This window comes from Anopheles stephensi, chromosome 3 (genome assembly GCF_013141755.1).
Source record: "Anopheles stephensi strain Indian chromosome 3, UCI_ANSTEP_V1.0, whole genome shotgun sequence".
NCBI lineage: Eukaryota > Metazoa > Arthropoda > Insecta > Diptera > Culicidae > Anopheles > Anopheles stephensi.
Window position 1 is genome coordinate 46,959,844 of NC_050203.1, and position 27,663 is coordinate 46,987,506.

General features: G+C 47.0%; 2 protein-coding genes and 1 long non-coding RNA gene across 12 annotated transcripts in view; 1 reads left to right on the top strand and 2 right to left on the bottom strand.

Annotated features, from left to right (window-relative positions):
- Positions 1-1,468: 1,468 nt before the first annotated feature.
- On the bottom strand, positions 1,469-16,706 carry LOC118513229. Of its 2 annotated transcripts, none has more exons than XM_036058764.1 (13): positions 16,568-16,706; positions 15,081-15,348; positions 9,865-9,987; positions 8,115-8,278; positions 6,287-6,578; positions 5,351-6,208; positions 5,141-5,285; positions 4,773-5,073; positions 4,526-4,693; positions 3,178-3,267; positions 2,888-3,061; positions 2,529-2,642; positions 1,469-2,061 (listed from the first exon to the last, which is right to left on the bottom strand). In XM_036058764.1, exons 2-13 carry the CDS (start codon positions 15,238-15,240, stop codon positions 1,822-1,824), a joined length of 2,829 nt encoding a protein of 942 aa, XP_035914657.1. In that variant the 5' UTR covers positions 15,241-15,348; positions 16,568-16,706; the 3' UTR covers positions 1,469-1,821. The 2 variants fall into 2 exon arrangements, with proteins under 2 accessions (XP_035914657.1, XP_035914656.1); XM_036058763.1 differs by having other exon boundaries at positions 5,351-6,223.
- Positions 16,707-19,504: 2,798 nt separating this feature from the next.
- LOC118513300 lies at positions 19,505-22,028 on the bottom strand. Its single transcript, XR_004906442.1, has 3 exons — positions 21,901-22,028; positions 20,014-21,843; positions 19,505-19,784 (listed from the first exon to the last, which is right to left on the bottom strand). It is a non-coding gene; the product is annotated as an uncharacterized LOC118513300 (long non-coding RNA).
- A 181-nt stretch (positions 22,029-22,209) lies between these two features.
- Positions 22,210-27,663, top strand: part of LOC118513298 (protein bunched, class 2/F/G isoform-like) — a 41,360-nt gene continuing 35,906 nt past the window's right edge. The window contains exons 1-4 of one of the 9 annotated variants that reach the window (XM_036058877.1): positions 22,236-23,158; positions 23,286-23,496; positions 23,586-23,675; positions 23,773-26,861. In XM_036058877.1, coding sequence (XP_035914770.1) covers positions 24,346-26,861 — 2,516 coding nt within the window. In that variant the 5' untranslated portion in view covers positions 22,236-23,158; positions 23,286-23,496; positions 23,586-23,675; positions 23,773-24,345. Of the gene's footprint in view, positions 23,159-23,285; positions 23,676-23,772; positions 26,862-27,663 lie in introns of all 9 variants that reach the window. The other 8 variants (XR_004906440.1, XM_036058881.1, XM_036058876.1 and 5 more) reach the window with 8 other exon arrangements.

Below are 27,663 nucleotides of genomic sequence, written 5' to 3' on the forward strand. Positions count from 1 at the left end.
TTTCTTACTCATAGGCGCTTCTTCCGTTTGCTAATAATCTGCAAAATCACCTTCGGTTTAACGCCGCCAACTTCCATTCAAATGTACCTCAATCGTTTCTCATCTGAACTTGAGCCTACCAAGCTTTCTCCATATGCGAACTGTCCGATACACAAACGTACGCTCTGGGTTGACCGGTGACACTACCAGTCATTACGTGACCAACCTCATCGAAGCCTTGCAAGTTTAAATAGCTGCACCTGAGTAAGAGCACTGTATACCTCGTAGTACTCATCCACATAGTGGCTGCTTCATTGTCCTTTCACACATGCGGGACTGAAAATTCTTCTTAGCATCTTTCTCTCCAACGTGGCTAGGATGAATTCATCGGTTTTGGTCAGAGTCCATGTCCACTATTGGGACTTTAAATGCACTCGATTGTCTCCGTTTTGTCAGATGTGTCTCTTTCACTATTTAGTGTTCAATGTTTTTTCGTCAATCAATGAGCCAGTGAGCCCTCTCGATACCTCTGATACCCTCTCGATCGAAACTCGATCAGTGAAAACTACTAACGATATACCTGGCTCAAAGACATCGCTGACGGTAACGAAGACCCAGCATGTGTAAGAACGGATCAGGAGATGGTTATGGCTAGGCCTTCGATTGCCCCAGAATTGCTCCGAAGAGGTGTGAATCGCTTAACCTCTAGACGTGCCTAAGGTCTTGTTGTGTTAGGTCACCATTCAATGTTAGCAGCTGCAAACGAATCAATAAGTAGTAGAACGCATTGATGCATGTTAGGTCTTGAAACTCACGAGTCATATTTATGACCAGTCCTAGCACCTTACGGAAACCCTGTTGGTTATGATGAGATCGACCTGATCCGTAAAGGAAAGCTTCGTGCTAAGCAGGTCAAGTTTTGATGCCTGCAATCGAGCGGGCGAGGTCCACGAATTACTCGAAAGATTTTCGTACATCTACGTACAGAGAACGGTTATCTACTAGAAGCACCATGGACGCGACGTTGATGTCAAACAGGAACAGTAAGGCGCCGAGGTTGCTGCCTTTCGGGACGTCTGAGGTGATGTGTAAGGACCCAACTTTACAGGGTAATATCGAAATAAATTCGTTGATTGGCTAGGCTCACTAATATAGTTAGACGCCAAGGCTCGTAGAGTTTCATAGATGAGCAGCTAGAAAACTTTGCCATTCCGCGGTTGGTAACTGCCTTATTCTTGCAGCCCTTCATGTAGATGGAAGTTGGCTAGGATGTTATCCTGGTGGCATTAAATATACCACAGTGAAGCGAAGCGATTCCGTTGGAAAGATTCATTAGCAGTGGTGCTGCATGTCCTTTTTTGTATCGTGCTATAAATTTCCCTATATATTTTGTACCACTTTAATATTCTAAGCTAGCTTCGTTTTGACAATACATATAACCAACTTACCAGTTAAAACTGTAAAACTTCATGTCTTATCATACAACAACTTTCACTGCATCGTTTCGAAACGGAATCAAACCAGTTTATTTACCTTTTACAGCTTGTACTTACGGCGAGCGCTAATTTGCGCCAATTATTTCATCGTCTGGCCGTGGAACGCGCCAACAATACTAATTGGAATTGCTCGCTGCAGCGCAATCAACGGCAAACGGACACATGGAAAACAAAAGCTTGCAAGAAAGCAATCTTTTGCTATCGTAGCGAAAACAACAACAACAAAAAACAACTGGCGGACGACGACGACGACGACGACGACTCGGCTGCCGGTACCGTATCTCGCAAACGAGCACAGTACAAGGCGCATCTACGACTAGGCTCATTACTACATCCATCATGTTTATCAAGAAGCATTGTTTTTTGTGTGATCATCCGATATGCTTGGTGTGGTGGTAGCTGCCACCGGTTCCGTGCTCTCCACCACGGCAGGCGTTGCCGGCCCAGCGCTTCCGGTACCATCGGCGGCTTCCACCGTCCGCTCGGGGATGTCGTTGAGCACATGGCCACGGGAAGCTTTCTTGCTTAGCTCCAGCTTGTAGTTCTCCTCTTCACCCTCGGTGATCGAATCGCGCTGTTCCGTTTCCTGGAATAGCAATGAAAATCTATCAACCTTTGCTTTTTGGAATTGCATTTCTAACTGTAGGATGCAAGATTTTACATGAAAAATTGTATACTTTCATTAAAATTCTTGGAATTTTTAAGCTAAAGCTAATGCATTAAATGTGTTGTATGGTTCCCCAAACGCGCTACATCGAAATGAATGTCATGCATTAGAGAATAATGAATGATCACTTAACCAAACCACCAATGCCATGGCACACTTGCACACGCGACTTATCCAAATAACCCTCGTCCCCAAAATTAAGGTCACCATCATTCCGGAACTCCTTTTTCCCGGTGGGTTCGATTATCACGCATGATTTACGATGGTATTGGACAATTTAATCTCGATTAAGTTGGGGATGCTCAACCAATCGACTGATTCCCTCCCTCAACCCGACATGCAAACATCAGCATGCATCATGCACCGGTAACGGTTGGCCAAATTACCCGCAAATAATTACGCAGGTCCAAATCACCGTCCTGGCTGCAGGCCTTCACCACCAAAATGCCGCTCTGATGATGTTTCTTCCTGTGACGCGACAGCACAGACGACGGCAAATCCTAAACCATTAACACAGTTGTACATCGTCAGTGAAACGGACCAAAAGCGTAGTGCTAGGGACTATGTAGAGGGGCCGCCAACCACCTGAACCCATCCCGTAATATCTCGTTAGCCAGTAAAACGCGCACCCGTTGCGGGAATTGATTATGTCTGGGAAATGCTTAAAAGCTTTTTCAACCGGCAACTTGAATGCCGGCATTCGTTCCCATCAAACCCACCCGAAGCCTCTCGCCATTTCACTTACCTCATCCACGACCGCGCTCAGGGTCGGCTGCGAGATGTTCTTCGATTGATTCAAACGTGGCGCACTGTCGGCACGTTTCGAGTTGAGTGACTGATCGGACGCTTTGCCCTCCTTGCGCAAATGTTGCTGGGACGCCTTGTGGTTGATGTCGACCGCCGACTTCAGGAGGTCCACCTGGCAATAAAGAAAAAACACGCCGGTTAACAATTATCAATCGCTTTTTACGATAACGATAACGGCGCACGGCACGTCCGTTTCCGGACCAGGATAATCTTCCGGATGATACTAACCTTCGAAGCGCTGCCACCACCCTTTTGAGCGCGTACGAACTCAATGTTGTAGCTGCTGCGACGCTTGGCAAAGACATCGTTCACGTCACCCTGGAATTGGGAGCAGACAATCGAATCAAACGCTACACGTACGGTTCTTACTTTAGTGTCCAGGTTGTTGGAAGTGTGAGACATGGATTCAATCAACGACAACGTGCTCGCATCATTGAGACATCCCCTTTCTTCATCAAATAACCGTTGCGAACGACTTCAAAACAAGGATTAAACGAAAACACTCTTGATTCTACCCCAACGGGAAGAGACAGCTTCCACATAATTTCATAATCACCCAAAACCGTGTGACATTCGGCCAAAACCTCCGAAAGAATCAGACAATCGCTGGCGCTCGTCTTGTTATCTCAAAGTTTGTTTTTACTTGTGTCCCGTTGTCTTAACAAATGTATCCAACATCCTTTCGGAGCAACCATCAACCACGTACCAACCGCAGCCGCCAACAGCAGCAAAACAAGCTATCGTTCTTCGTTCCACCAACAGCAAAAAAAAAACTAAAATAATTTACAAACATGAGCACCCCGAAATGATGTTCCAATGTTATCCACAACGAACGTATCCGCCCTTATCACGGCAGCAGAACGCACAACATATTCCATTGTGAGTGAGTTATACTTTCAAGCATTTTTATTTTCCATTACTTCGTGGTAGAGGATGTACCAGATGACATGGGTCACACCGCTGGCAGAAGGCTCAGCCGGCTGTCTCAAGGCGGCAGGAGAGACGTGTGTATAAGAAGATAAAACACACACACTCACACACGCATACAACCAAAACATAATACAAAACATTAATGTTCCTTCCACATTGTGCGCTCGGGATGTATCTACCGGCAACAGCAAAAGTAAACAACGATAACACGGAGAGAGGTGTTTTGATAATAATAACTCGGCTCGGCTGTTTCTGGGACGCGCTTGAAGAACGCGCAAAAAAAGCAAAAGGAAACACGATGGGCATATCAAGGGAAATCAAAACTCCCACGCGCAAAGACACCTGCTGCTGCTGCTGCTGCTGCTCTTGCCCGCGTGATGCGTGTCTTTCGCTGAGCCTGGCTGGTATCTTACCGGCGCCCTTAATCCCTTTTGATGTAACAGTCGCTACAGCCCGTCCGTACGGTTGAAAAGTGTAATGTACTTCCTAACGACATCGGCGAATGAATGAATGTGTCGTCCTTTTGCCAACTCAACTACATTCGGTTTGAACTTCATTTCGCGGTTCGCGCAAGGTTCCAGCGGCACGTAAACACTTACCGGTGTTCGGCGCTACGGCACCGAACAATTCCAATTAAGATACCTACCCGTGAGCCACGCGGCAAGGACGTGAGGCTGCCTATCTGATTGTACTTTATCATGAGCGATAGCCGTTCCTGCGACATCGAGGTGCCTTGATCTTTCGTCTTCGGTTCGTCACCGTCGGTGTAAAGCTTTTCCGCTTCGCCCTTCTCTACCGCCTCTTCGTCAGCGTCCTGCAAAAGTGCGCGTGGGGGGTAAAAGTGAGGTTACGAATATTCTTGCCGTTCGAATCGACCCCCGGCTGCCACTTACGAGATTGTCGTATTTGCGCAGCCATATGGAGTGTATGAACTTGTACGCAAGCCCTCCTGCCACGGCCACCAGCCCCATGTACCGGAATGCTTCGCGAGTGCCAACCTCGCTGATGAGAAACCCGCCAAAGAAGGATCCACTGCCACGGCCCAAGCTAAAGTGAGCCATTCCCAGCACACCGATCAGTGTGGCCAGCAGGCTTTTGGGAGCGAGCAGTGCGCAGTACGTTGCAGCGGCGACCCACATCAGATGGCAGGACAGTGCCTCCATCGCTTCGAACGGAAAGCACCACCAAGCGTTCCTGTGAACAGACAAAACTGGCTTTAAGAAATTGTTCCTCCGTGTGAAGGATGCACGATCATGCTTACTCAATAAACGAATATCCTACTAGCCGGCAAGCGTGTGCGATGAACGCGATCACGATCAAGTTCACGTGGCCCACTATTTTCGTGATGCGTCCTGCACCGTACAGGAACGGAATGCTGCTCACGGTACCCACGGTGATAGTGATGCCTGCAACGGTAAACCACTCAATGAGTCCGATCGTCCTGTAAACAAAACCCATGCGTTCAACCTACCCAGCAAGTAGTTGGGCGCCCCGAGCTCCTTCAGGTACAGGAACAGGAAGCTCTCGATGAAGCCCCAAAAGTTGCCCAACAGAAACAGGAACCAGATGAAGATGATGACGTGCTTCAGCTTGAGCAGGTTCCACAAATCCTTGAACACGTTGTCCGCCGGCAGCTTCTCGCCGAGCGGCATCAGAAACACCGTCACCGAGGAGATGATCAGCAAAATGTCGTACGTGTAGAATGCCGCCGAATAGTCCGTGTAGCCCAGATCCTTCGAGAACAGATCGATCAGCACGCCCGTGATCGGGGAAAAGATCGCCATACCGATGCTGGAGAACAGCCGCTCACGCCCAAAATCGCCACCGTACTTCTCGATCATTGTCAGCGCGATCGGGTCCATAATGGTGACGCCCGCCGAGAGCATCGTCGTGGCGAGGAAGCGAAGCGCAAAGTATATCCAGAAGATCTTGTCGTCGCTTTCCTTGTAGTCCGGTGGGCAGATGTCGGGACCGTTGCGACGGAAACGACACCGCTGCACCATACAATCCGCAGCCCATTCCGACAGTTTGATGTTGCTGTTCAGCGTCATGTTGGACGTCATCACGAGCCCACCGCACCGTAGATCCTCCTCCTCCAGGGCGGTCACGTTCACACCCTGTTTCCAGAGCAGTGCCACACCGAACCGAGTCTTAAAGTCGGTCACCGTCGCGTTGTCGTCGTGTTCGATCTCCATGCCGAGCTGCTCGATCGGTTCGCCCAGGTCCGGATGCATGTCGAGCACGATGAACGCGGAATCGCCACTGCCCGCCACAACCCAACCCTCTTCGCTTTCCTCCGACTCTTCCGGCACCTCCTTAAGTAATGACTCTGGGAATCGAGAAACTTGCCCTTCAGATATCAAACCCTGTCAATACGCACCTGCACCGCACCGGTGGATGAACCTACTGTCGATGTACAACTCGGTCGTGCTCGAACTGCTGCTAGTGCTAAGTACGTCCGCGGTTTTGTTCTTATTGCCCTTGCCCTTGTTCTGCACGTACAGGTCGAGATCGTCCTTCGGGTCGTTCGGCTCCACGCCTATCGGTGTGACGACGAGCGGAAGATCGGTCGGTGGAGGTGCGAGCTCGATCTTCGGGTTTTGCTCCTGCAGCAAGCAATGGTCCAAGCACTGGTCCACGACGATATCGATTTCCTCCTCTTCCGGGCACTCGCGGCTAGGGCAGGGTGACCACCATACCTTGAAGAATGCCATCGTAAGCAATTAGTGTTTGATCGTTTTCAAATCTCTACATTTCGGCGTGACTGTGTAAACCCTAAAGCACACAGTAGCTGTAGCTGTAGCTTACACAACTACAATCTTGTTGTGTGTCTAGCGAGCTTTCCTAATATTATCCTTAAGCGTCTACTCGATATTATTTAACAATACGGCCAGGCCGTTCTTCATACTCCAACTCGTCTTGGAGTTCAACAATTTTCTTCTCTCTTCATTCCCTATCGACAGATCGTATAAAGCTAAGGTTCGCGATAGACAATCTAGCACTATCGACGGCCTTTCCTGTGTCTCTCGAGGCAGTATTCTCAGTTCTCCTTAAAGTTCGTCTCTCCTTGTCCTCATCTGATGATTGTTGTTTGTTTGAAAATGTTTGTCTAATGAACTTTGGCTTTGTCCTTCTAATCGTTCTATCACCTCGTTCAGTCACTCTTCACGTAAGATCGTGTGGCGTCTTTCCTCCATAAAGGACCTTGGTATAAGGCTTGATGCTTCCTTCATTTTTAACGAACATTTTGATTTTCTAATTAACAAGACCAATAAAATTCCTTTTTTTGTTGTTGGTTCAGATCCTGATTGAATTATGCATTTGGACTCGATGATCTACGTATTCTGCTTTGTATAGACTTGAGCGTACACATTATACAATACAAGCTCACTCTGGAAACTTCTCATCGTTTCGTCTACTGATACTGGATGACGAAGTCCCCATATCCTGCCCGCTTCCGTCTTCTCGGGATTAATACTTTAAAGACTTGGCTCGACGACCTGCGAGGTCATGCCCCTCATTCCTAGCTTTCTAGAGTAATTGATACCACGTAGCATGATAGTCTGTCCCTTCTACGGAGGAACGGCCCTGATTAGATTTGAACGCCGGTCTTGCCTTGTGAAAACCGACGCAGCTGTCATTTCTATCACTGAGCCGCCCTATCATTTCGTCGGAAATGACCCGTTCTTTAAAGCTCTTTCGACTTCTAACGGCCTATAATCTGTTCAACGTCAACGTTCCTGTATGCATTCCAAGCCGAATTCCAAGCCACCTCGTAACATTCCCTTATACATTTAACATGATGGCACAATTTAGTTTGTTATATTGTTAAACTCTTGAAGCAGAAATTATTACACAAAATGATATTAAAAAAATAATAAATTATTGTACAACTTTGCTAGTGAAACATCATTTCCAAAACATGCAAATAAAACACTGGAACCCAACGCCCCTCTGTGAGGCTAAAAATCAGGTCACAGTTTTGCCCATCGCCGACGCAGGTGTGACAAACGATGTTAGAAAACTTCACCCATGGAAAATCGAGTCATGTTTTGCTAGTTTTTAGACCTGGCGAAAGGCTCACGCTCCTTCTCCTCCTCCTCCTCCTCCTCGTCAGAGTCACGATCGTGCCCCCAAGCCAAGCGCAAGCTGGACCGGCCTTTCGACGACCAGCTTGACGAAATCAACACCCGGCTGCCAGAGTAATTGAATTATGAATGTGTTGTAACGCTCACCTCTACATTTCCCGTGCCGGGATGTCTCATTACGTACGCTTCCGGTACCTTGCCAGGTATTTCCTGCTGCGGGATCAGCAGCAGCGAATGGTGGAATAATGCATTTAAAAGCAAACTCATGATGACTACTGGTTTGTACCGTCCGAACTTGTCCACCAGGAATCCTGCCGTGAATCAAAACAAAACATCGTTAGCGTGGATGGATGGATGGGTGCATGGATGGATCGTGGGATATGGGTCTGTGGTGTGATGTGATGTGTGGTGAGCTGGAAGTATATCGTTGACGGACCGTATAAGATACCGCTGAACCAATAAATCTTTCCACAACGTCGACCAAAACAACAGTACACGAATGAAGCTGTACTACAAGTGGGATCAATTAAGCTAACGAAAAGGATACCAGCAAGCTAGTTATTGATTATAAAGTATTCCTGTAGCTGTCTGTCTTTTGCTTTGCATTTAAAAACCACCATGATATTGAATGTCCATATTTAAATTAGTACCATGATATTGAATGTCCATTAGTGGACTTTATGGAACCGGATTGAATGCACCGGCAAACACTGGCGCTCGATGGTAAACACCGATGCCAAGTTACAATGCAATTATCAACCAAATAAAACCGAAGTACCGCAGAGGCGGCATCACCAGCAAGAGTCCCTGGTCCCTGCTCCCGTTCTCCAAAATCTCGCTGGGGCCAGTAGTAGCATCATCATCATCATCAGCATCAGCACCAGCAGCAGCAGCAGATGCTTACGTTTCAATTAATAGCATGCCCGCTATTTTCCCCCTATTAGTATTCGCTTAAATTAACATGCTGTTAGTGAGATTGATTAATTTATGTTATACAAAAACATAATTAATTTTGCTCCCAGCTTCCCTTATCCTGGACCGTTAGTCACCACCCCCCCCCCCCTCCCCTCCTCGTTTAGCCTTTTAACTTTCGGCAACCATACACTGTGCGGGTGAAATTACTCCTGCTGCATGCCAATCCCCTGCATGGCAACATGATGGTATCGATATTTAGGTCCCGTGTCCCGGCCGTCCCAAGCTTAGCGCTCTTCGTTACTCATTCTCCATCATCATCATCATCCGCCGCGCATCATCCGTCCGGCTGTCTTGCTGCTCGCCGAAGCTAATGATGCCAGGTTTCAATTTGTAAAGCTTTCTGGCTGATTTCACGCACTTAAGTACTCCGGCACCGATGGAAATCTGCTTCGCTCGTACACTCCAAAATTCGAGCGCACACACACACACACAAAACCTTTCGCAAGACGCTTCACTCAAGATCAAACAGTTCCTGGGCACGGATTTCCCGTACGCCACGCCACCCCACCCCCTTTCACCTTGCATCCCTTTCATTTAATTTATTTTATCGATCGTTGGTGTTGTGCGCTGGTGCTGGCTGTGTTTGTTAGGCCACCGCTAATTCGTTATTCTTTTTCCATTATGCTCCAACCGAAAACTTATTTCATGGGAGCTGCCGTTTCCGCCGGTTTTCCCACTGTCCCACAAACTGGTACGGTAGGTGCACCGCGTCCCGTGCATGCAAACCAACCCTGAACTCTGCTGGTGCCCTCCCGGTAGTCCGTGTTATCGGTAAAGTACAAAATTTATTCCAATGGTACGAAGAAGCTGCACACAATTCGTTCGTTATCAAGTGAAGCGTTGTGATAAGATGGCTGGATGGGCGGTGGACTTCCAGAACAACTTCGCGAAGCACCATCGCGAAGGAGCCGGCAATGCTTACCGGTGATCGGCGGACTTAGGAACGTGGTGAACGGTAGCGCCAGGTAGATGATGGCGATTTCCTCCACCGTCAGGCCGGTACTTTGCATGTGGATGGTCAGATACGGGAGCAGCGAAGAGGTGGCTGAAAGTAGAGAGAACGAGAGTGGATAAAGTAAAAAAGTTTCGAATGCGAAAAACAATGCGGAAGATAGTTATTTGATTGTTTTTAAGCCTTGTTGCCCCAAAAGCAAGATGAAAATGTTGTGCCGTTGTTTATTGAATTTTTTGAATATTTTCGGGAGTTAGTGTTCAACAGAAATTGAATTATTAGGTCCCTCACTCACTCACATTACTGTTTCTAATTCTATCGCCATTCCGTTCCAGGTTCAACCTCCTTACCAACCTCGGAACACGTCCTTCGCTTCACCAGCCCAAAGTGTTTTGATAGCTCTAATCAAACATCAAACACAGCAGCTAAACAAATGGGCCAGCGAGCACAGGCAGGCAGGAAGGCGCCATAAAGCGACAATGTAAAAATAAGTCAAGCAAATTAATTTATGACACTCTCAACCCCCTTGTAAACGGTTTTTATGTTCCGCAAGTGTGGCTGTGGTGTGGTGCCATTTATTTGAAGAGTGTCCCACCAACCGGGAGCTTACTCCGGGAGCTTACGAGGAAAATGAATGAAACTAGTTCTGAAACTGACTCCACTTGCGTACCCCGGCAACGACGATGCTGGTACAGGTTCAGCAATTGCTTCCCTTGCGCCAAGCACTGTTCGCCCGCCAGTCTTCGGCTCCGTTCAGCGGATCGAGCTAGTCGAATTGAACATATGTAGCTACACACTGCGAAACAGCAAAGTTCATAATTCAATTTCATTTCAGTTCCTTCCCTGCTTGCATTCACTCTCATGATCCTGCGCCGTTCCCCTCGCTTGGTAGATTGGTCCTTCAACCCAACAAACACGACGGGTTGAGTTTGGTTGAAGGGCCCGAAGCATTCCCGGCATCACTCAATGGCTCTCCCGAGACTCGGTGTGTCCGATACTACTACCACCACTACTACACCGGTGCACCCTGTGTCCATTCGTCATCATCGTCGTGCTGGAATGTGCATTGGCCCAACATTAGGCCAAGCAGCAGATGCATTTTAACAGTGACATTGCTACATCTCCACACTAATGTACACCGACCGACCCGGGGCTGGACTGGTCCTGCCCGATCCTGCTGATGCCGGGTGTGGCATGAAATTGAAACGAAAACGTTATGAATAGAAATAGGGTTTTGAAACATCATTTTGTATTTATACTCTACTACCTTTCTCGGTCTCCCTCTCTCCCTCTCTCCCCTTCTCGTTCATGCTCCCCACCCCGCACAGCTGACCGATCTTACCGAGGAAAGAAGTTTCAAGGATGGCCACCAGCGTACCATAAGTATCATGTAAATTCGATGACTTTCGACCCGCTGTGGCCCATTCGAACCGGTTGGCTCGGTCCGGCAGCGGTCCCTCACTCCTAACGATCTGTCGGTCATCGTGTCTTTACGTTCGCCTGCTCCTGGTTCAATTCGTGTTCAATTTTTCAACACCCAAACCCCTCCGTGTGCTGGTACGACACTGGATACGGATACGGTGTCTTCGCTGCTGCGGAACAAGAGGTCAGCCAGCCTGGCTCAACGTGGAGTGTCTCGTTGAGTGTACGATACGACAGCAAATGGAACAAGTTGATAAATTTGACTATCAATACAGGGGCAAGCTGAAGCAATCGAAGCGACTTGCTGCAACCCCCAACCCAGCTCAAGAGCATTAAGAACCCGAAACATGCAAATGTGCTGGGTGCTGCTGCAGTTGCAACTTCGTCTGCTGTCGAGAGTTGATTATTTGCAGTACTTGGGCGCGCGCAGTACTGAAGCGAACGTTTTGGGGCGTACTGTTGCCGAAATTTTGCGCTCCGTTGGCTTTTGCTGGGATTGAGTTGTGGATGGAAGATTTGTAATGTTGCTTCTCTCCGGGAACGGTGAAGCGAGACAAGTCTCCTAACATTTGATGAAAAATTCCTTCTCCACTTCTTCTTTCTGAACCACAATCACAAATGGTCTTGACTTGTCATTCCTGAAGTTCTTGCATGCAATTTTAAGCAAAACTGATAGGTCATGTTGGATATTGTATCAAGCCTTTAGTCGTTTTTTTAGCAAGCTTTTTAGTCCAGATGGAATCAATCCCGGGCTATTCGAGTAAAGATTAATAGTCTAAGACAAATATCCTGAACTAAGAATTCAAATCGTTTTTGTTAACAGTCAAAATACGGCTTGGCCTAACTATTATTTTAAAATTTAACCTTGAGCTTACCCAATTACCCGGATAAGTCGTATTCTACTGTTTTCTCTTCTTCTTGTCTAGACGATCTATGCGGTCATGCCATCCAATGAATGGGGAGGTGGTTGGATGAAATTTGATTCCCGGTCTTGCTGTGTGAAGACCGGCGCCACTATCGGCCTCGGCCACCGGACCGAACTAATCCACAATTTGAAGTAACTCAATGCCCGGTAAAGTTGTGCTCTACCGTTCATACTGTTCCGTTCCGCATAATTTTAATATCCATTTTCTCCTAATTCTGGGCTCCCTGTACTTTCCAAATAAAATTTACGACAAGTGACATCAGTAGCCGATGAAGGCCTTCGGAGAGAAGCGTCAAAATGCATTTCTTATAGTATTTAACAAATTCTATAAAAGTGCTTGAAAATATGATTCTTTACTACAAGCTGAACTGTGTCAAGGGAGTAGTGAAATTGTGTTAGCTTATTTCCTGACCTTTGTCCCATAGGAAAAAAAAAATTGTCGCCCTATAGTCTTACAGAACGCCCTATAGAACAGTTGTGGGTGACTGTTGCACCTGTTGGATGGTCTTTGCTATCACTGAGCACATGGTCTGTTCTTGCAACAGGTGTAAGGTGCGAAACAGCCTTAGAATCAGTGAAGAATCTTGGATAGTCTTGTCACTAGCTTACATGATATCGTAGCATAATGAAAAGACATGATCCAAACGTTGCTACACATTTGCACATGCATATTTAACGTGTAGCTCCAAATTTAAGTAAGTACATGTCCTTCTTTCTACTTACAAATTAAGCTCATAAATGGACGCAGTTTCAAGGCAAATTCATTGCATTGATATTTTTCCCTACGTTCGGAAACCAACCCTTACAGACCGGACAGCTTAGTAATTAAATATTGCTCTCTTTAGACAAGGACCTCTAGGCCAGATAGTCCGAATAACGCACAAAAAGAGGTCTTTTTCGACGGTAGTTGATCTTAAATGTTATTAACCAGTTGTAGGACCCTTGGGGCGATCCGATGGCCGAGGCGATAACAGTGCCGGTCTCGACACGACTGGACCGGGGTCGAATCCCATCCAGACCAATTCCCCGTCACAGAAAGTCAAAAATGACAGACCGAAATGAGCAGAAAGAAATGTGACCTCTCGAGGTTGTAGTGCGTAGGAAGAAGAAGAGTAGGACCTCTGGATGGATGGATGAGATCTGGACCGTTCTATCGTAGTAAGGACTTACTATTCAACTACGTGGTATCATCAAGTGTACAAAGCCATCATATGCCACAATAGCCCTCAAACTTTCTAAAAATCTCAGCATTCCAAAAATCTCATTTTTTTTAAAGCTATTCTTGTTCTATCTTAGGAACTGGTCATTCGGGTTTATTAACAATGAGTGAAACATGCTGTCGTCTAAAAGCGTTTTAAGATCGTCTCCAGTTAAGAAAGAAATATTAAAATTCTGAATGTACGTTAAACAACTCATAAGCTGCTGTATTTAAAACATGTTATTAAAAAAGACGATCCACTCCGTTGGCATGTTCAGATTCGATGCCTCTAAATGCTGATGAATTTTAATCATGATGCCCTATGCCCTTAATTGTGTTCCAGTGAATCATGTATCCGTCGTCAAGGATCTTGGTGTTTGGCTAGACACAGGTCTGACCTTCATTTACCATATAGACCGTCTAGTGTCTAATGCACGTAGCACTCTTGGAGTTGTCAAGCGTGTAGCCCGTGCTTTTAGCGACCCCAGATTCCTTAAAACCATATTTTGCGCCTTGATCAGATCATCGTTAGAATACTGCTCAGTGATCTGGTCTCCTAACCGCATTGAGCGAGTCCAAAGGACCTTCACAAGATTTGCAATTCGCAAGTCTCCTGGTGATTGGTCTACTGGCTTGCCTTGCTATGAGGATAGATGTCGATTACTTGGCCTGCAGTCGCTTGAAGTTCGCCGATCCTTTTCACAGTTCACCTTTGTTGCAGTGGTACTATTAAACTCTATGGATGCACCTGTCCTATGCTCCTCGATTCCCTTATATGTTCCTTCGCGATTGCTCCGTTCACGTCCCCCTGTGTTCACGTCCCCTCGTCGTACATCAGTGGGTAGGAGCGATCCGCTAGTTCGCGCTATCCGCTCCTTCAATTCCTTTCCCCATTTTTTTGATCACCACCTCTCGTTATCCTCTTTCCGTTCCCGTATGTTTTCCTCGTCATAACACTTTCCCCTCTTCACCTGGTCTGCTAGGTAAGATCAAGTTAACTAAGTTTAGGTCAAGGTACTAGGGTAGGTTTGATTAGGTTATTTAGCATATAAGGGAGGTATGTATGTATGTAACACTAAAGCAAAAACATACATACATACAAACATAATCAAATTTTACAAACCTGTTACATATTGGACCGAATACTGGCAAACTAAGCGACGTGTTACTTGTTTTAGCTTAGAGTTGCTTAAACTGTTATCAATTGTGTAGAGCAATATGAAATACCATGAACTAGCGCATGAACGATGTTCCGTTTAATAGTATTTATTATAATAATTCGGGATAGTTTAGCTTACTAGTGAGGCTATAGAAAATTGTTCAAAAGGTCTTTTAACATCAAACTGATGAGTACCTAGTATTATAACAACTATTCAAATTTGTTAATAGCGAGAGTGGCTCTAGAAAGTGGTATCAGTGTAGATCTTCTGCCACCTTTGAACTTTCAAGCAAAACACCCTATCTTTTTTTTTCAAATTTTTTTGTACTCAAATATTGTTATTATATTCTTTTCTATAACTCAAACAATGGATATTGTTGTCCATATTGCGCTTCTCATATAAAGTTCTCAATACCTAGGTTAAAATTTTATTTTTCTATACAGAATAAGTTACAGAAACTCCATCCCGCATCAATACTTACCACCGTACATGACGAACAGTGTTATCTTCAGCATGATCAGGTTCGGGTTGATGCCATGGCGCTGGCAAAACTTTTCCCAGCGCGTCGGATCGCGCATCGGATCATCATCAGGCCCGACAACAGTGTTGATGGCACCGGTTCCATTCTCTTCGGCTGCCATACCAGGCGGCTAGGATAACGCTCTACAATCACTTAAAAAAGCTTTGACAAGTTTCACGCACTAAACCAACCACAAACAATCTGTCCACGCTTGCACAGCACACGGTCACTGGAAAACGTAAGAAACCCTTGCATCATTACACCATCCAATCTACATCGAATCTAAAGGAAACACAGCTCTGCGAGGGAATCAGCTGGAACAAACGCTCGCGAAACGTTCTTTAATTCGTCACATCCGATCCGATCACATGGTTGACCACCTTCGATGAAGCGTCTTATGCGGGCAAATATTTTGATATGCACACTACGAACTACGATTCCGTGCCCGTGCCCCAGCTCGCCCTCCCCCTTGCCCCGGACATCGTCCAGCGACACCGACCCATCACGTTCCGGTAATTGAGCGCGGTGTGTTAGTATCACTTTACTACGGCTAACCACAGAATCCATCCAACCCGGTCGAGCCGATACCTTCACGAGCTGATAGCGACGGTATCCGTCACCACCAGCAGGCCAGCAGCTCCACAACGTCGCGCGCGCGCGCCCCCGGGACCACAAAGCGGCTTAAAGGACGGATATAATTAGGCCCCCGGTACCGAGCGCGGTATGTTTGCATCTAGATGCTCTTGAATTTGCATCATAATGTGGGCTGGAAGATGGCTAGAGTAGCGCAGGTTTTGTGCGCTAGCGTCGACGTCGGCTAACCCGCGGTGGGGAGTTCGGGAGCTGTATTAACCCTAATCTGAATGGCTCAATTCAATTAGCCTTGTGCTGACGCTTACCAGCCTCGAGAGCCGCGGGCCGTTTTATCGTTCATCTTTTGGGTAGCAAAAAACAAATTCTTTACCACACAACTCTGTCCCTGTCTGAACGCTTGGGAAGAATTATTCAAACTTTTTGGCCCCAAAAAAACACCCAAGAGTTTGTTAGCAAAGGTTCTTCCTTCACTAAGTTTAACCAAAGTGGACCCTACACCATCCGGGAACCTTTCTTACGTTACCGCGACCGCGAGCTTCCAACCAGCCGGGGCTTACGAGAGCAATTTTTCAATCAAATCTCATTCCATGCCTTCCCATGCATGTTTTCGTGATACTAAATTCAATGGCAATGGCATGACCGTCTGAATGTCTCCATCTATGTATCACACAAACTCGTGATACCACTACTGCTATCACACCGAAAAGTGAACTATTTGATGCGTATTCGAGGTTGATCGTTTGTTGCAAAACGTAACTGGAGAATAAGCCCCCAAGCCCAAGTCTATCACATGATCTCCACACGCCTTAATACACTTCAACACCAAAAACCAGTGAACCAGTCCTCACGCGTACCCAAGAACTCGATCGTCGCCAACGAACCACTCGCGATCACGACCGTGGACGTACTGAATATCCACAAGGAGGGCTGAGATTATAGTTGATGCGCATGCAGCCTCCTTCCAGTTAAGCGATCCTCCAGGTAATCTTCCAATCATACATACTGACCGCACGGCGAGCCGATCCGACTATCACACACACACACACACACACATACACATGAGATGAGCTCGTCAGTTGCTCATTTTTTCCGGCCGTAGATGCTGGCAACAGCCAACAACGGGTATTCTACGTCACGGCTGAGAGTGACACAGCTGAGATCCCTGTGACTGTGTGGTCGAGGAGATTAAGCATCCGACCCGCCTATTGTCACACGCAAACGCAGACAACCGTTCATAGGCATATTTGCTCGATAAGAAGTTTCTGTGCCAATGTTTGCCACCTGATCCGTCCGTCTTATCGCTGCCGTGTAGCCGTCTTAAGCCCTTTGCTTTGCCCAATGTTCGTCCGTCCGGCTGTGTCGGTTTCACGGCTGGCTGCTGGTTCCAGCATTGTTGGAAGCGCTTCCGACCGATTCCAGCGGATGCTGTTTTGCACCAAATTGCTTATCACCTGCAGCACAGTGTTCGCGTAGCATTTTGCACCAGGTATGCTTTGCACAGGGGTTTAGTTTGAGATGGACAGCAAACAAATGCTTGCCTCCAGTTCTATGCTGAGGTATGCTGAACGGAAGCGGATCACAAAACGTGTACCATCCGTTTCCAAGATCTTGAGATTCACGAGATTCGTGAGATAATAGCTCATACATACATACATGGGTGTGATATAAATTATGCTAATCTTATCTAAACTTCTGTTCCCCAGTTATGATCTTATAAGTTTCCATTATATTTTAAGATTTAAAATTAGGTTTTATAATTTCAAAATAATTTAAATCTTTCGAAAGTTTGTTAAGCCATATGTTTTTTTTTAAGTTTTGCTACTGTTGATCACGGATTTTCAGTACACCTCCTACAGGAGCCGAACACCTTTAACTTGCTTATTGCGCAACGTGACTAAAGCTCTGGCGCTACCCGATTGCATCTGAAGATCTGACGGCCGTATCTCGTGTCCAGAAAAGCAAAATTTCAGATTGTCTGTACAAACAACATTTCAGTAGCCGAAATGTGTTGGTTCACGAGCAAATATGGTTGAAATGTTTTACACCGTGCTACACCGTACGAGATAAGTTTAAATATAGTTTTATTGGGCTGTTTGTCGTTTGTTCCTGCTGAGTCAACATTCCGCTTAGGACACACGTGATCGTTGTGAAGCTTTATAATTAAAAAAAAAAACAGTTTGTTGCTACTTTTGGACGTACGTAATTATAGAGCTGGTTATTGTTGCTTTTAATTATATGTTCACAGCATCTCGTGGAATAGTCCATAAAACAATTAACTTATGATACACCAAATGATCTACTTCCTGTTTTAAAATCATGTCATTTTTTCTCATAAACGCAGGGTTCAGCTGCACATTGAATTTTATCCCTATTTTAGGTTAAAACATATTTTTTGGTTCATATAATGTCAGAAAAAAAGAGCAGAAAATAAGTAAAATTGACTATCCTTCGTCTTCTTCTTCTTCTTCTTTCTTGGCCTTATGTCCAATTCGTTTCCAAGAAACTCGGTCCATGGCTGCACTATTCCACCCCCTGCTTCATCCGATCTCCCTCAGGTCTGACTCCTCTTGATCCAGCCAACGAGCTCGCTGCGCTCCTTTAAATGCGGCATCCTCATCACGTGCCCCAAAGCCCCTTCCGGCTTGGCAACCGACAGGATGTCTTCACCGCCAAACAGCTTAGATAGCTCGTGGTTCATTCTCCTTCTCCACAAGCCCTGCTCGCACACACCGCCTTAGATAGTCCGTAGGACTCGCCGCTCGACAATGGCGAGTGCATCGGAGTCCTGCGCCAGCATAGTCCAGGACTCGTGCCCGTAAAGGACTACCGGTCGTATCAGTGTGCGATATATGGCGCATTTCGTGCGTTGCATGAGTTTTCTGGATTTCATAAGTCTGTGGAACCCTAGTAGGCACAATTCTCTCGGATTTCACCGCTTACGCTATTGTCCGAAGTTACGATCCTGCCAAGGTAGCAGAACTCTTCTACTACCTTCACCGTCAACTAATACTCTGCTTCCAAGTCGTGTTCTATCGCGGTACTTTGTCTTCGTCGCATTGATTGTCCTCAGTGCAATCCTATCGGCCTCGCGTTTTAGTCGGGTAGCACACCGCTCCAAATGTCCGTCCGATGATGTCAATGTCATCCACGAAACCAAAGAATTGGAGAGACCGGTTGAAGACCGTGCCCCTGATGTCGAAGCCCGCGCTTCGTATGAAACCTTCGAGAGCGATTTTAAACAACAAACAGGATAGTCCGTCCCCTTGCCTCAGTCCCCGACGAGATTCGAACGATTCCGACAGCATGTGCACCACTCTCACCTAGCACTGCACACCGTCCATAGTAGCCCTCAACAGCCGCACAAGTTTTGCAGGGAACGCGTACCCGCTCGGTCCGATCTATGGTATCGTAGGCTGCCTTGAAGTCGATGAACAGCTGGTGCGTAGAGATCTGGTGCTCTCGGCTCTTCTAGAGGATCTGCCGTAGAGTAAAGATTTGGTCGTTCGTGGATTTCCCTTCAACAAGGCCAGCTTGGTAGCTTCCAACGATAAAACTAACTATTCAACTAAAGGAAATTGTCGTAATTAATGAGAAATGCTGAAAAAACATGTAATTATGTGGTTGTTATTATGCTGAATTGTGGTAAATTGTTGGCGAACTGTAACTCAACAAAAAATTACACCCGAGCCAACAGTTGCACTGGAGACAGGCGTAGAAAAGAAATCATGAAATATTAAAAAAATCTAAAATAAGTTTTCTTTCAGAAATGTATCGTCCCATTGCACGAAGGATACCTTTCATTTAATTTTTTATTCATGAAGGGCCTGGCCGTCCTAGCTTTAAAGTAGATAACAAAACATTTCACGATGGTTTGGAGTCCTTTCCTTCTCCAAACCGTGAATCCCGGATTAGCTCGACTGATCCGTAAATAATAATTCCGTCATCCAAATTGTTGTCTTGTTGATTACGAGGGTCGGTATCGTGTGTGATCATCTCATCACGGTAGTGTTAGCCTTTGTGGATATTTCAATGGGTTTCGAGAGCCAGTGTTCTTCCATCACTTTGCCTGATCTGCAATCGTTTACCATTGAAATAAGTCACTGCAACGAGTTTGTGGTCCTTGACTATCCGGGATATTCAGCCTAAGCCATACCAAGCCACTCTATCGTCGCACTAATTCATGCATTCATTCATTCAACCAGTCATTCATCATCATACACACAGGCAAGATACAGCACATACAACAGACAGACAGTAGGAGTTAAAGAAGGAAGGAAGGAAAGGTACTAAACTTCTATACCATTCGCTCGGCACAACTCAAAATTAGACCTCAGGTAGGTATCATCCACGCCTCCTAGCAAACCTCGAACTGGAACGTTAGGCGTTCTGCCGATGTCCCGAACTGCGTCCAATAACAGCGATCGAGCAGCCTCGTACTCCACAAAAGACCATAGAAGATCCACATGCCTTGGAGTCGACCCGTTCTATACGCTGGAGATGCTCGCCCAATGCGAAATGGTTAGACCTGAACGGGTAACTTTTGTCTGGTTGACGTATTGACACTTTGCCACAAATATAAAAGTCAGTGCTCCGTTTGGCACGATACCAGGACATTGCAGATCAGTTCCAGTCACTGATGAAGAAGTTAAGCATTGGAGCCAATTATTCTCCGCAGAGTAATTCTAATCTATACATGTAGAACTTATAACAGGGAATGTGATGGTCCGGTGGTCGAGACAATTGCAGCATCGATCTTCGCACTGGACCCACGATCAAATCCCATCCATATCGTCTCATCATCAAACGCAGGACTTGGCTTTCCAGCTTCGAATAAAATCAAGCCAAAGAAAACCAGAAACGGCAAAATGATGACACGGTACCACGCTGTATGAAGAGACATTTTGCATTTTTGAAAGTTTTTGGATGAGTTTTTTTAACAGTGACGCAAGATTCTTGTAGCGCAAGTGTGGTAAAAAGTCTGATTTTTACTTTTCGTACTATTGCAAGAGAAATAAACGTGTTTTTATCCTTTGAAACGGGCTCACGGTGCTTCTCTACGCCTCGAACCGAACGGATCGCTGACGAACACCTTACTGATGGGACAGGAGGCCGGCATCCTTGTCACGTGCACCTTCAAAACCTTCCGACTTTAACTACCCTTAAGATATCCTCAGTAGCTAGGTAATGGTTCATATACTTCAGTGCACGCCCAGCCGAAGGATAGTTAATGGCCCCCACCGCTCAAAAATGGCCATTGTATTGGCGTTTTTCGTCAGTATAGTCCAGGACTCTTGCCAGTAGAAGATGGTCACCTCGAGATGGTCACCGTTAACAGATACTCTGCTTCACAGTCCGGCTGACAGTCACGGTAGCCAAGGAATTGAAGAAATCGGGGATAAACCGTGCCCCGGATATCGAAGCTCGCGTTGCGCTTGCCATCTTCTAGATCTAGGACCTCGGTGGAAATTGCACGATTCCGACAACATGTTCGACATTCTCACCTTACACTGCACCTTACACCATTATCCGCGGTGGCGATCTGTACTGCTGTATGGTTTTCCACACTTCGGTCTGATTTATGGTGCTAAAGGCAGTCATTGCACGCAAATCACATAATTGTGACTGCCGATACTGCTTCAAAAAATCCTAGATCTGTTTCATCGTCTTTCGACTGAGGTCCACCAAATCCAGATCTCTATGACAGTGTCACCATTCTCGCCAGTTAGTCTGTAGCTAACTACGAAGCAGTTCCGTCCATTCTCATTTCAAGCACTCAACACGAGGTGCCTTGGCGATACGACACAGTGATAATACATAAGGTATTATGTACGTGTGCTGCCCGTTACAACCAACACGCTGATTGGCATTCTGATTTATCCCCGTATTTCCTCATTGCTCCCAGATATCGTAGAAAATGAGACGGTTGCTGTTATGAGACAACCGTGCCGAAAATTCGCTAACGTAAGCCTTGCATTGCCGCTTCTCCGTAAAAATCCGCGTTCTCCACGTGCGATCGGTGGAATGCTTCCTGCCAACCTAAGGTAAACCATGTCAAACAATCGTATCGCATCTCGTTTTCCCAGTAATCAGACAGCAATCATCCATTCAATGCGCTAGTAATACTTGTCCCCTAAAAAGCAAACACATTCTCATTAATTGTTCCGATAATAGAGGTTGTAAAACCTACCTGCATCACGGCGGAACTCAGGAGGCTGTTTTCTACCACGAAATTGTTCATCATGTAAAACATCCGAGCAAACGTACAGCACACCGCAAGAGATAAACAAACATTTCCCCTACAGTGGCGGACAATCAAATCAATGTCATCATACTGAGGGTTTTAGAACTTCGCGTTTTGGAAAAGAAAAACGATATTCCCGTAATATTTTCTACAACATTTGGCTTTATGGAGTGTATGGATCGAACAACTTAAATAAATTTGCTACAAAACAACCAAAACTGGTAGAAAATCAATAGAATAATTGAAAATGAGTTGTACTAAAAATCTGTACCGAATTCAATTTTGCTACTTGGGTAACGGGCATCGCAGCACAGTTCGCCAAACGTCAGCTTCGCTTTGTCTGCCGGGCCCGTGGAAAAGCGATGCAACATTGACCAACCGTGCGCACAGCGTTCTTCGTGTTGCAAAAAACGAACATGGCTGCCGTGTGGAAAATTTTTGCCGTCGATTTTGTCAATATTAAACAAGTTTCTCGAATTGGACCTCAAGCGAGACGACCGTTCTGAACAAGTGCAACTCGACTAAAAGGTGTTAGTGTTTGTTTCATTTCGCTTCCGGTGCGTAACGGTGCGTCCAGCAGCGTATCGTGCAGCGATTATTATTAGGCAATTGACCATCTCGGTGACGAACACAACTACGACGACGTTCGCGACATTGCGCGAATACGACGAAAAACAAGCAAGAAAGATCCATCTTCCCGTGCAGGCTGAGTCAGTGGTGAAAAAAGTTAATCCGGAAGAGCGCCTGGGACGGACCAAAATCCCGTCCAGCTTTGGTTGTTTGGTGAAATTCAGTAATGGCGTGTTTTGTTTCCTTCGCTGCACTGCCAATGACCTAGAGTATTTGCATTTGATGGTTAAATGCCATCAGCTGCCGAGGCGCCACTGTTCCGCACTTCCCCCGAAGCCTTCCGTCGTCATCGACGGCGCTAGCAGTGACAGCAGTGTGAGACTTCGCACACGGACGGAGCATACGACTGGAGAGAAGAAAGTTGGGCACAATTTTTGTTCCACTGCGTTTTGGCCCCTAAAACGGGGTAGTTTGAGAGGGTGGGGGGAAGATTCGGAATTGCATGGTGTGCTCATTCGTAATTGTCGACGCATAGAGTGTGTGGTCAGTGTGTGTGTGTGCGTAATACATGCGTGCGTCGTGCAGCGGTGTGTGTGCGATGAATGAAAAACGTCAGTGCATTTGACAGAAGAAGGTAACGAGAAGCAAGGAGAAGCAAGGGCAGGGAGAAGGAAGGAAGGAATGGATGCAGCAATAGGAAAGGATTATTGATCTTCTCACGGTTTCTACTTTTCCTTTAATGTGTTGTTGTTGTTGTTTAGTTTTCCATTAGCCAGTGCCAGCATAAGCAGCAGCACCAGCAGCAGCAGTTCGAAGCAAGCGAACGTGTAAAACCATGCACGTAAAGCACTGTAAAAGTGAATAGTGTGCGTTGAAATTGTGTGAGAGAGAAATGCAAACAAAGTGAATAAGAATAAGCGCTCGTCGGAAGCAGCAATCGTCGATAGCACCCCTCGCGTTATGTGCTGATGGGTGGTCACAAAAGTCAGCACAAGAGTTGTGTGACCAAAGTGCGTCCCCAAACTCGGATCCCGTGATGTAAACCCGTTCCCGTTTTATAGGTGTCGCCCATTTCAGCAACAGCGGTGGGATCAGCAGCAACAACAACAACAAATTCCTTGAATGAATGCGTGAACAAAAAATCTGTTTTCGTAAGCATCCCGTCGCTGTCGTGCCCGTGCAGCGCTCGGCCCTGTTCGGTGGAATGTTTTCGTACCGTTACTAAAAGCACGCAAAACCTTATTTCAGCTCCGGACGACGGATCGTTTGCCGTTGGTGAAAAGTGTCCTAGAAGAAGCGAATCAACGCTGCAATGGAATAATCGATCCCTGGGTGGAGGTGACACACACAACAAAGATTTTCCAGCTGTCAGTAAAAGTGTTTACTAGATTGGTGTGTGAGAAGAGCCCACCAGACAACCGCCGCGTAATTCATACACACACAACGCACTACCGCACACTACCACCCCCGAATAGCCAGCCCATCTTGTCTGGTGCGTACTCGTCTGGTGTCAAAACATCCGATCGACAAAACACGTTTTTGCTAAGGGGTATCGTGACACGAAGAATCGGGCAGATTGCGCGTCTGTGTGTGCGTGCGTGTGTGTTTCCGTATTTTCGTGCGCTTGTGTGTATGTGTTAGTGGTATTCGGTATAACTGGCCGTAAAAACACCTCCTCGGTACGTGTGTAGTCGGTGCGTAGTATCATCGTTCGCGTAGAATTGGTGCGTAAGTGCGTCCATAATCGGTGCAACAAGAGTCCGCATTCCGGCTTCCAATTCCCGGACCGTGAGGGATCTGGAACGACGGATACACGGGCAGATGAGCAGAAGCAGTAGTATGGCCGAAAACACGGTCTCCAACAATCTACCGCCGTCGTCGGCCCAATCAAAGGTCACGGTTGGAGGGGGCGGCGCTACTGCGGGCGGGGCAGGCGGAATGCATCATCATCACCATCATCACCATCATCATCACCACAATCACCATAAGTCAATGGACATGGGCGGAACGGGCAAGGCGGGAGGTGGCGGCAGTAAACATCACACTAATGTAATTCACCGGACTACGAGTGAAAGTTTACGATTGGGTGGTGGAGGAGCTGGGGGCGGCTCATCAATGAACAACAGTGTGAGCGGCAGCGGCGGTGGCGGTGGAACAACGATGGGAACTGGAGGCAGCGGTGGGACCGGGAACATGGGAAGCAATGAAAACTCTGTCAGCAGTGGTATGCTAAATTCGTCCTCATCGGCGAACAGCATTTCGCGGAAGAGTGCCAGCTCGTCGGCAAGCGGTGGTGGTGGCGGTGGTGGAGCGAGTCACGGGGGAGCTGGCGGAGGAATTGGTGGTGCTACTGGTGCCGGTGGCAAAACGTCGTCCTTTACGATCACGTCGGTGATCGTCGGTCCGGGAAAGCACAGTGCGGACAACGGGGACGATTCGGCGGACGATCTGGACGAGTCGCACACCGATGACAATAGCCGGATAACGGACTTTGAGAATGAAACGCCCAGCTTTTCGGAGGACACTTTCAGCAAGGAGGACGTGTTTTTCACGAACGCGATCGGAAGTGTGCCAGTCATTCCGACAAGTTCGCAATACGGGTTGGCGATCGTGGCGCCGAACGATCGAACGCACGGTGGAGAGGTGCTGGCGGATGCGATGCACGTCAGCGTTACAGACGGTGGCATTAACATAATGGGACATGGCAAGGGTGAAATGAGCGACGGAAAGGAGCTACACCATCGGAACGAGCGGTTTAAGGTGGTCAAAATTGAGAGTACCGAACCGTTCAAGCGAGGCCGGTGGGTGTGTATGGATTATCTCGATCATACAACGTTGCAGCAGCCGAAAGAAATCTCTACCGGTGCGGAGGGAAACGATGCCGGCGGTGGTACCAATGCGTCCGTCACGACGCAAGATAGTGGCGTTGGGATGAACGATAACGCTAGTTTCGCACCGTCGGACGGGACAACTACTGGCGAGATGGGCAGTGTGGACTACCACCCGAACGCGGTCAGCTCATCTTCGGTCGTGGTGGGCAGCTCCGTGGCCACATCGACGTCGACCAACACCGCTTCTAATGTGAGCAGCGTCGTTCTCGGAATGCTAAACAACGAATCTCCCGGACAGAGTCTAAATCTTTCGCTTGCTGGTGGTAACTCGGGTGGAGCTGCCGTCACCGCTGGAAACACTACTAGTCACGTGCAGTCTAATGCAACGGGCCCGGGCACCGGCACAGTTGGTGGTGCCCAGGGAATACCGCACAGTTTACCTCAGTCGCAGCTTCAGAATGCGCTGGCGGGCCAGCAACAACAGCAGCAACCGAACGCCGCATACTCGCAAGCACAGCAAGGACAATCCCAATACTATCCCCACACGATGACGAATCTGGCCGACCTGAGTCAACAGTCTGTGTCGAACCCGCAAGCACATCAACACCACCAACACGGTGCTACTCTTCCAAGCAACATGCAAATGCATCCCCAACAGCCTCCTCCCCAGCAGCAGCAGCAGCAGCAACAACAGCAACCCAACAACACCGCTGTCCCTTCCAGCAACATTCTTCCGCCACTGGTCGCACCCATCCCAACATCACAAGAGATGAACATAATCATCAACAATCCGACCATCCAATCGAGCTTCCCGTCGCCCCACCAGCAGTTTAAGCCACAGCAACCGCCCCAGCAAGCTGCCTCCCAAACGAACTCACCCGTCGTCGTACCCACATCCCTGATCGACAACACCACCGTTCCGGGCGTACCCGGGGAGAGCGTTCCTCTGAACAGTGCCAACGCTGGTACGAATATCCTTTCCCCGTCGGCCGGCTCGGGGAATGCAGTGTCTGCCTTGTCGACAACCGGAGGTGTAAGTGCTCACGATACAGCTGGCTCTGTATCGATCGCCACGGATCCGATGATGAATGCCTCGCCATCAGCCACCTCATCCCCGGTGACTTCGTCCGGTCAGATAATTCCACAATCGACAGCGTTCGCACCTGCGCCAGGTGCCGGTGCTTCTGCCACTTCCATCGGTGATCCCTCCACCGTACAGAACACGGCGGCTCCCAATTCCGTTACTGGCAGCAGCAACAACAGCAACGCTGCCGTCGGTGGTAGCACCACCACGAACGGCGGTACCGTCGCGGCCGGATCTCCGTCGTCCAACGGTGCTATCGGCTCAACTAATACGATCCCCGTTGCGCCGGGCTCTGGAAACTCGGTGGCCGATCAGCTGTCGTCGGAAGCGAAACTATTGTCGGCGGTTTCTGGCGTTACGACCGGAACCGTTTCCGGTGATGGGGAGGACCCCGATAAGGCGAACGCTGAAGATGGTGAAAGGTAAGTGGTCTTTACGTTGGTAGGGATTACTGGGGATCAATACTTTCTTTCGCTCAAATGCTTCTGTTTCATGCTTGTTGTTCTACTTACTGTTACTGAATGTGATTGCATAAATGATACTTACCAACTGCTATCCTTCTGCGCTATCCTTCCCAATCGCTACCCCAAAAACTGTTTAAATTCATTCATAATCCCCACAATACACTTTGTTCCTTTTTTGTGTAACATCTTACAAAAAATGTTGTTTCGTTTTGAAGAAAACATTAATCAATGTACATTATGACCACAATTGAAGTTGCGAACTAAAGAACTATTAAGTATGTAGACAGATTGCGGGTTCCCTAACATTCAATTTAACGATTTTTTGTCAATCGTTTTGTATAAAAAAAATTATTCCATAAATTATACAAATTTGTCCGTAAAATTGGAAATGATCAGCTATTGCAGTTTGGATTTCAAATTAAGCTTTTTGTTGGTAAACATCTAATTGCAATAGGTTTTTTTTTTTATTGGTTCGTATTAACTCCCTGCTGTTGGATTAAAGTATCGTAATAATATGTAATTAAACAATTCCAATTGTTCGAAAAATTTTAAATCCTAATTGGGTTGCCTTAGCAAAAATGTTCATGCTTGCGTGCTTTTTACCGTCTTGTTTTCTTTCTTTGTTGTACATATTAACGTTCTCGGAAAAGTTTCAACAAAACCACAAATTACTAGTACCAATCCATTAAATACTTGTAAATATTATGATGTTCGGAATGGTATTTTCAAACACATAGCAACTTCGCCGAAACAATTACTG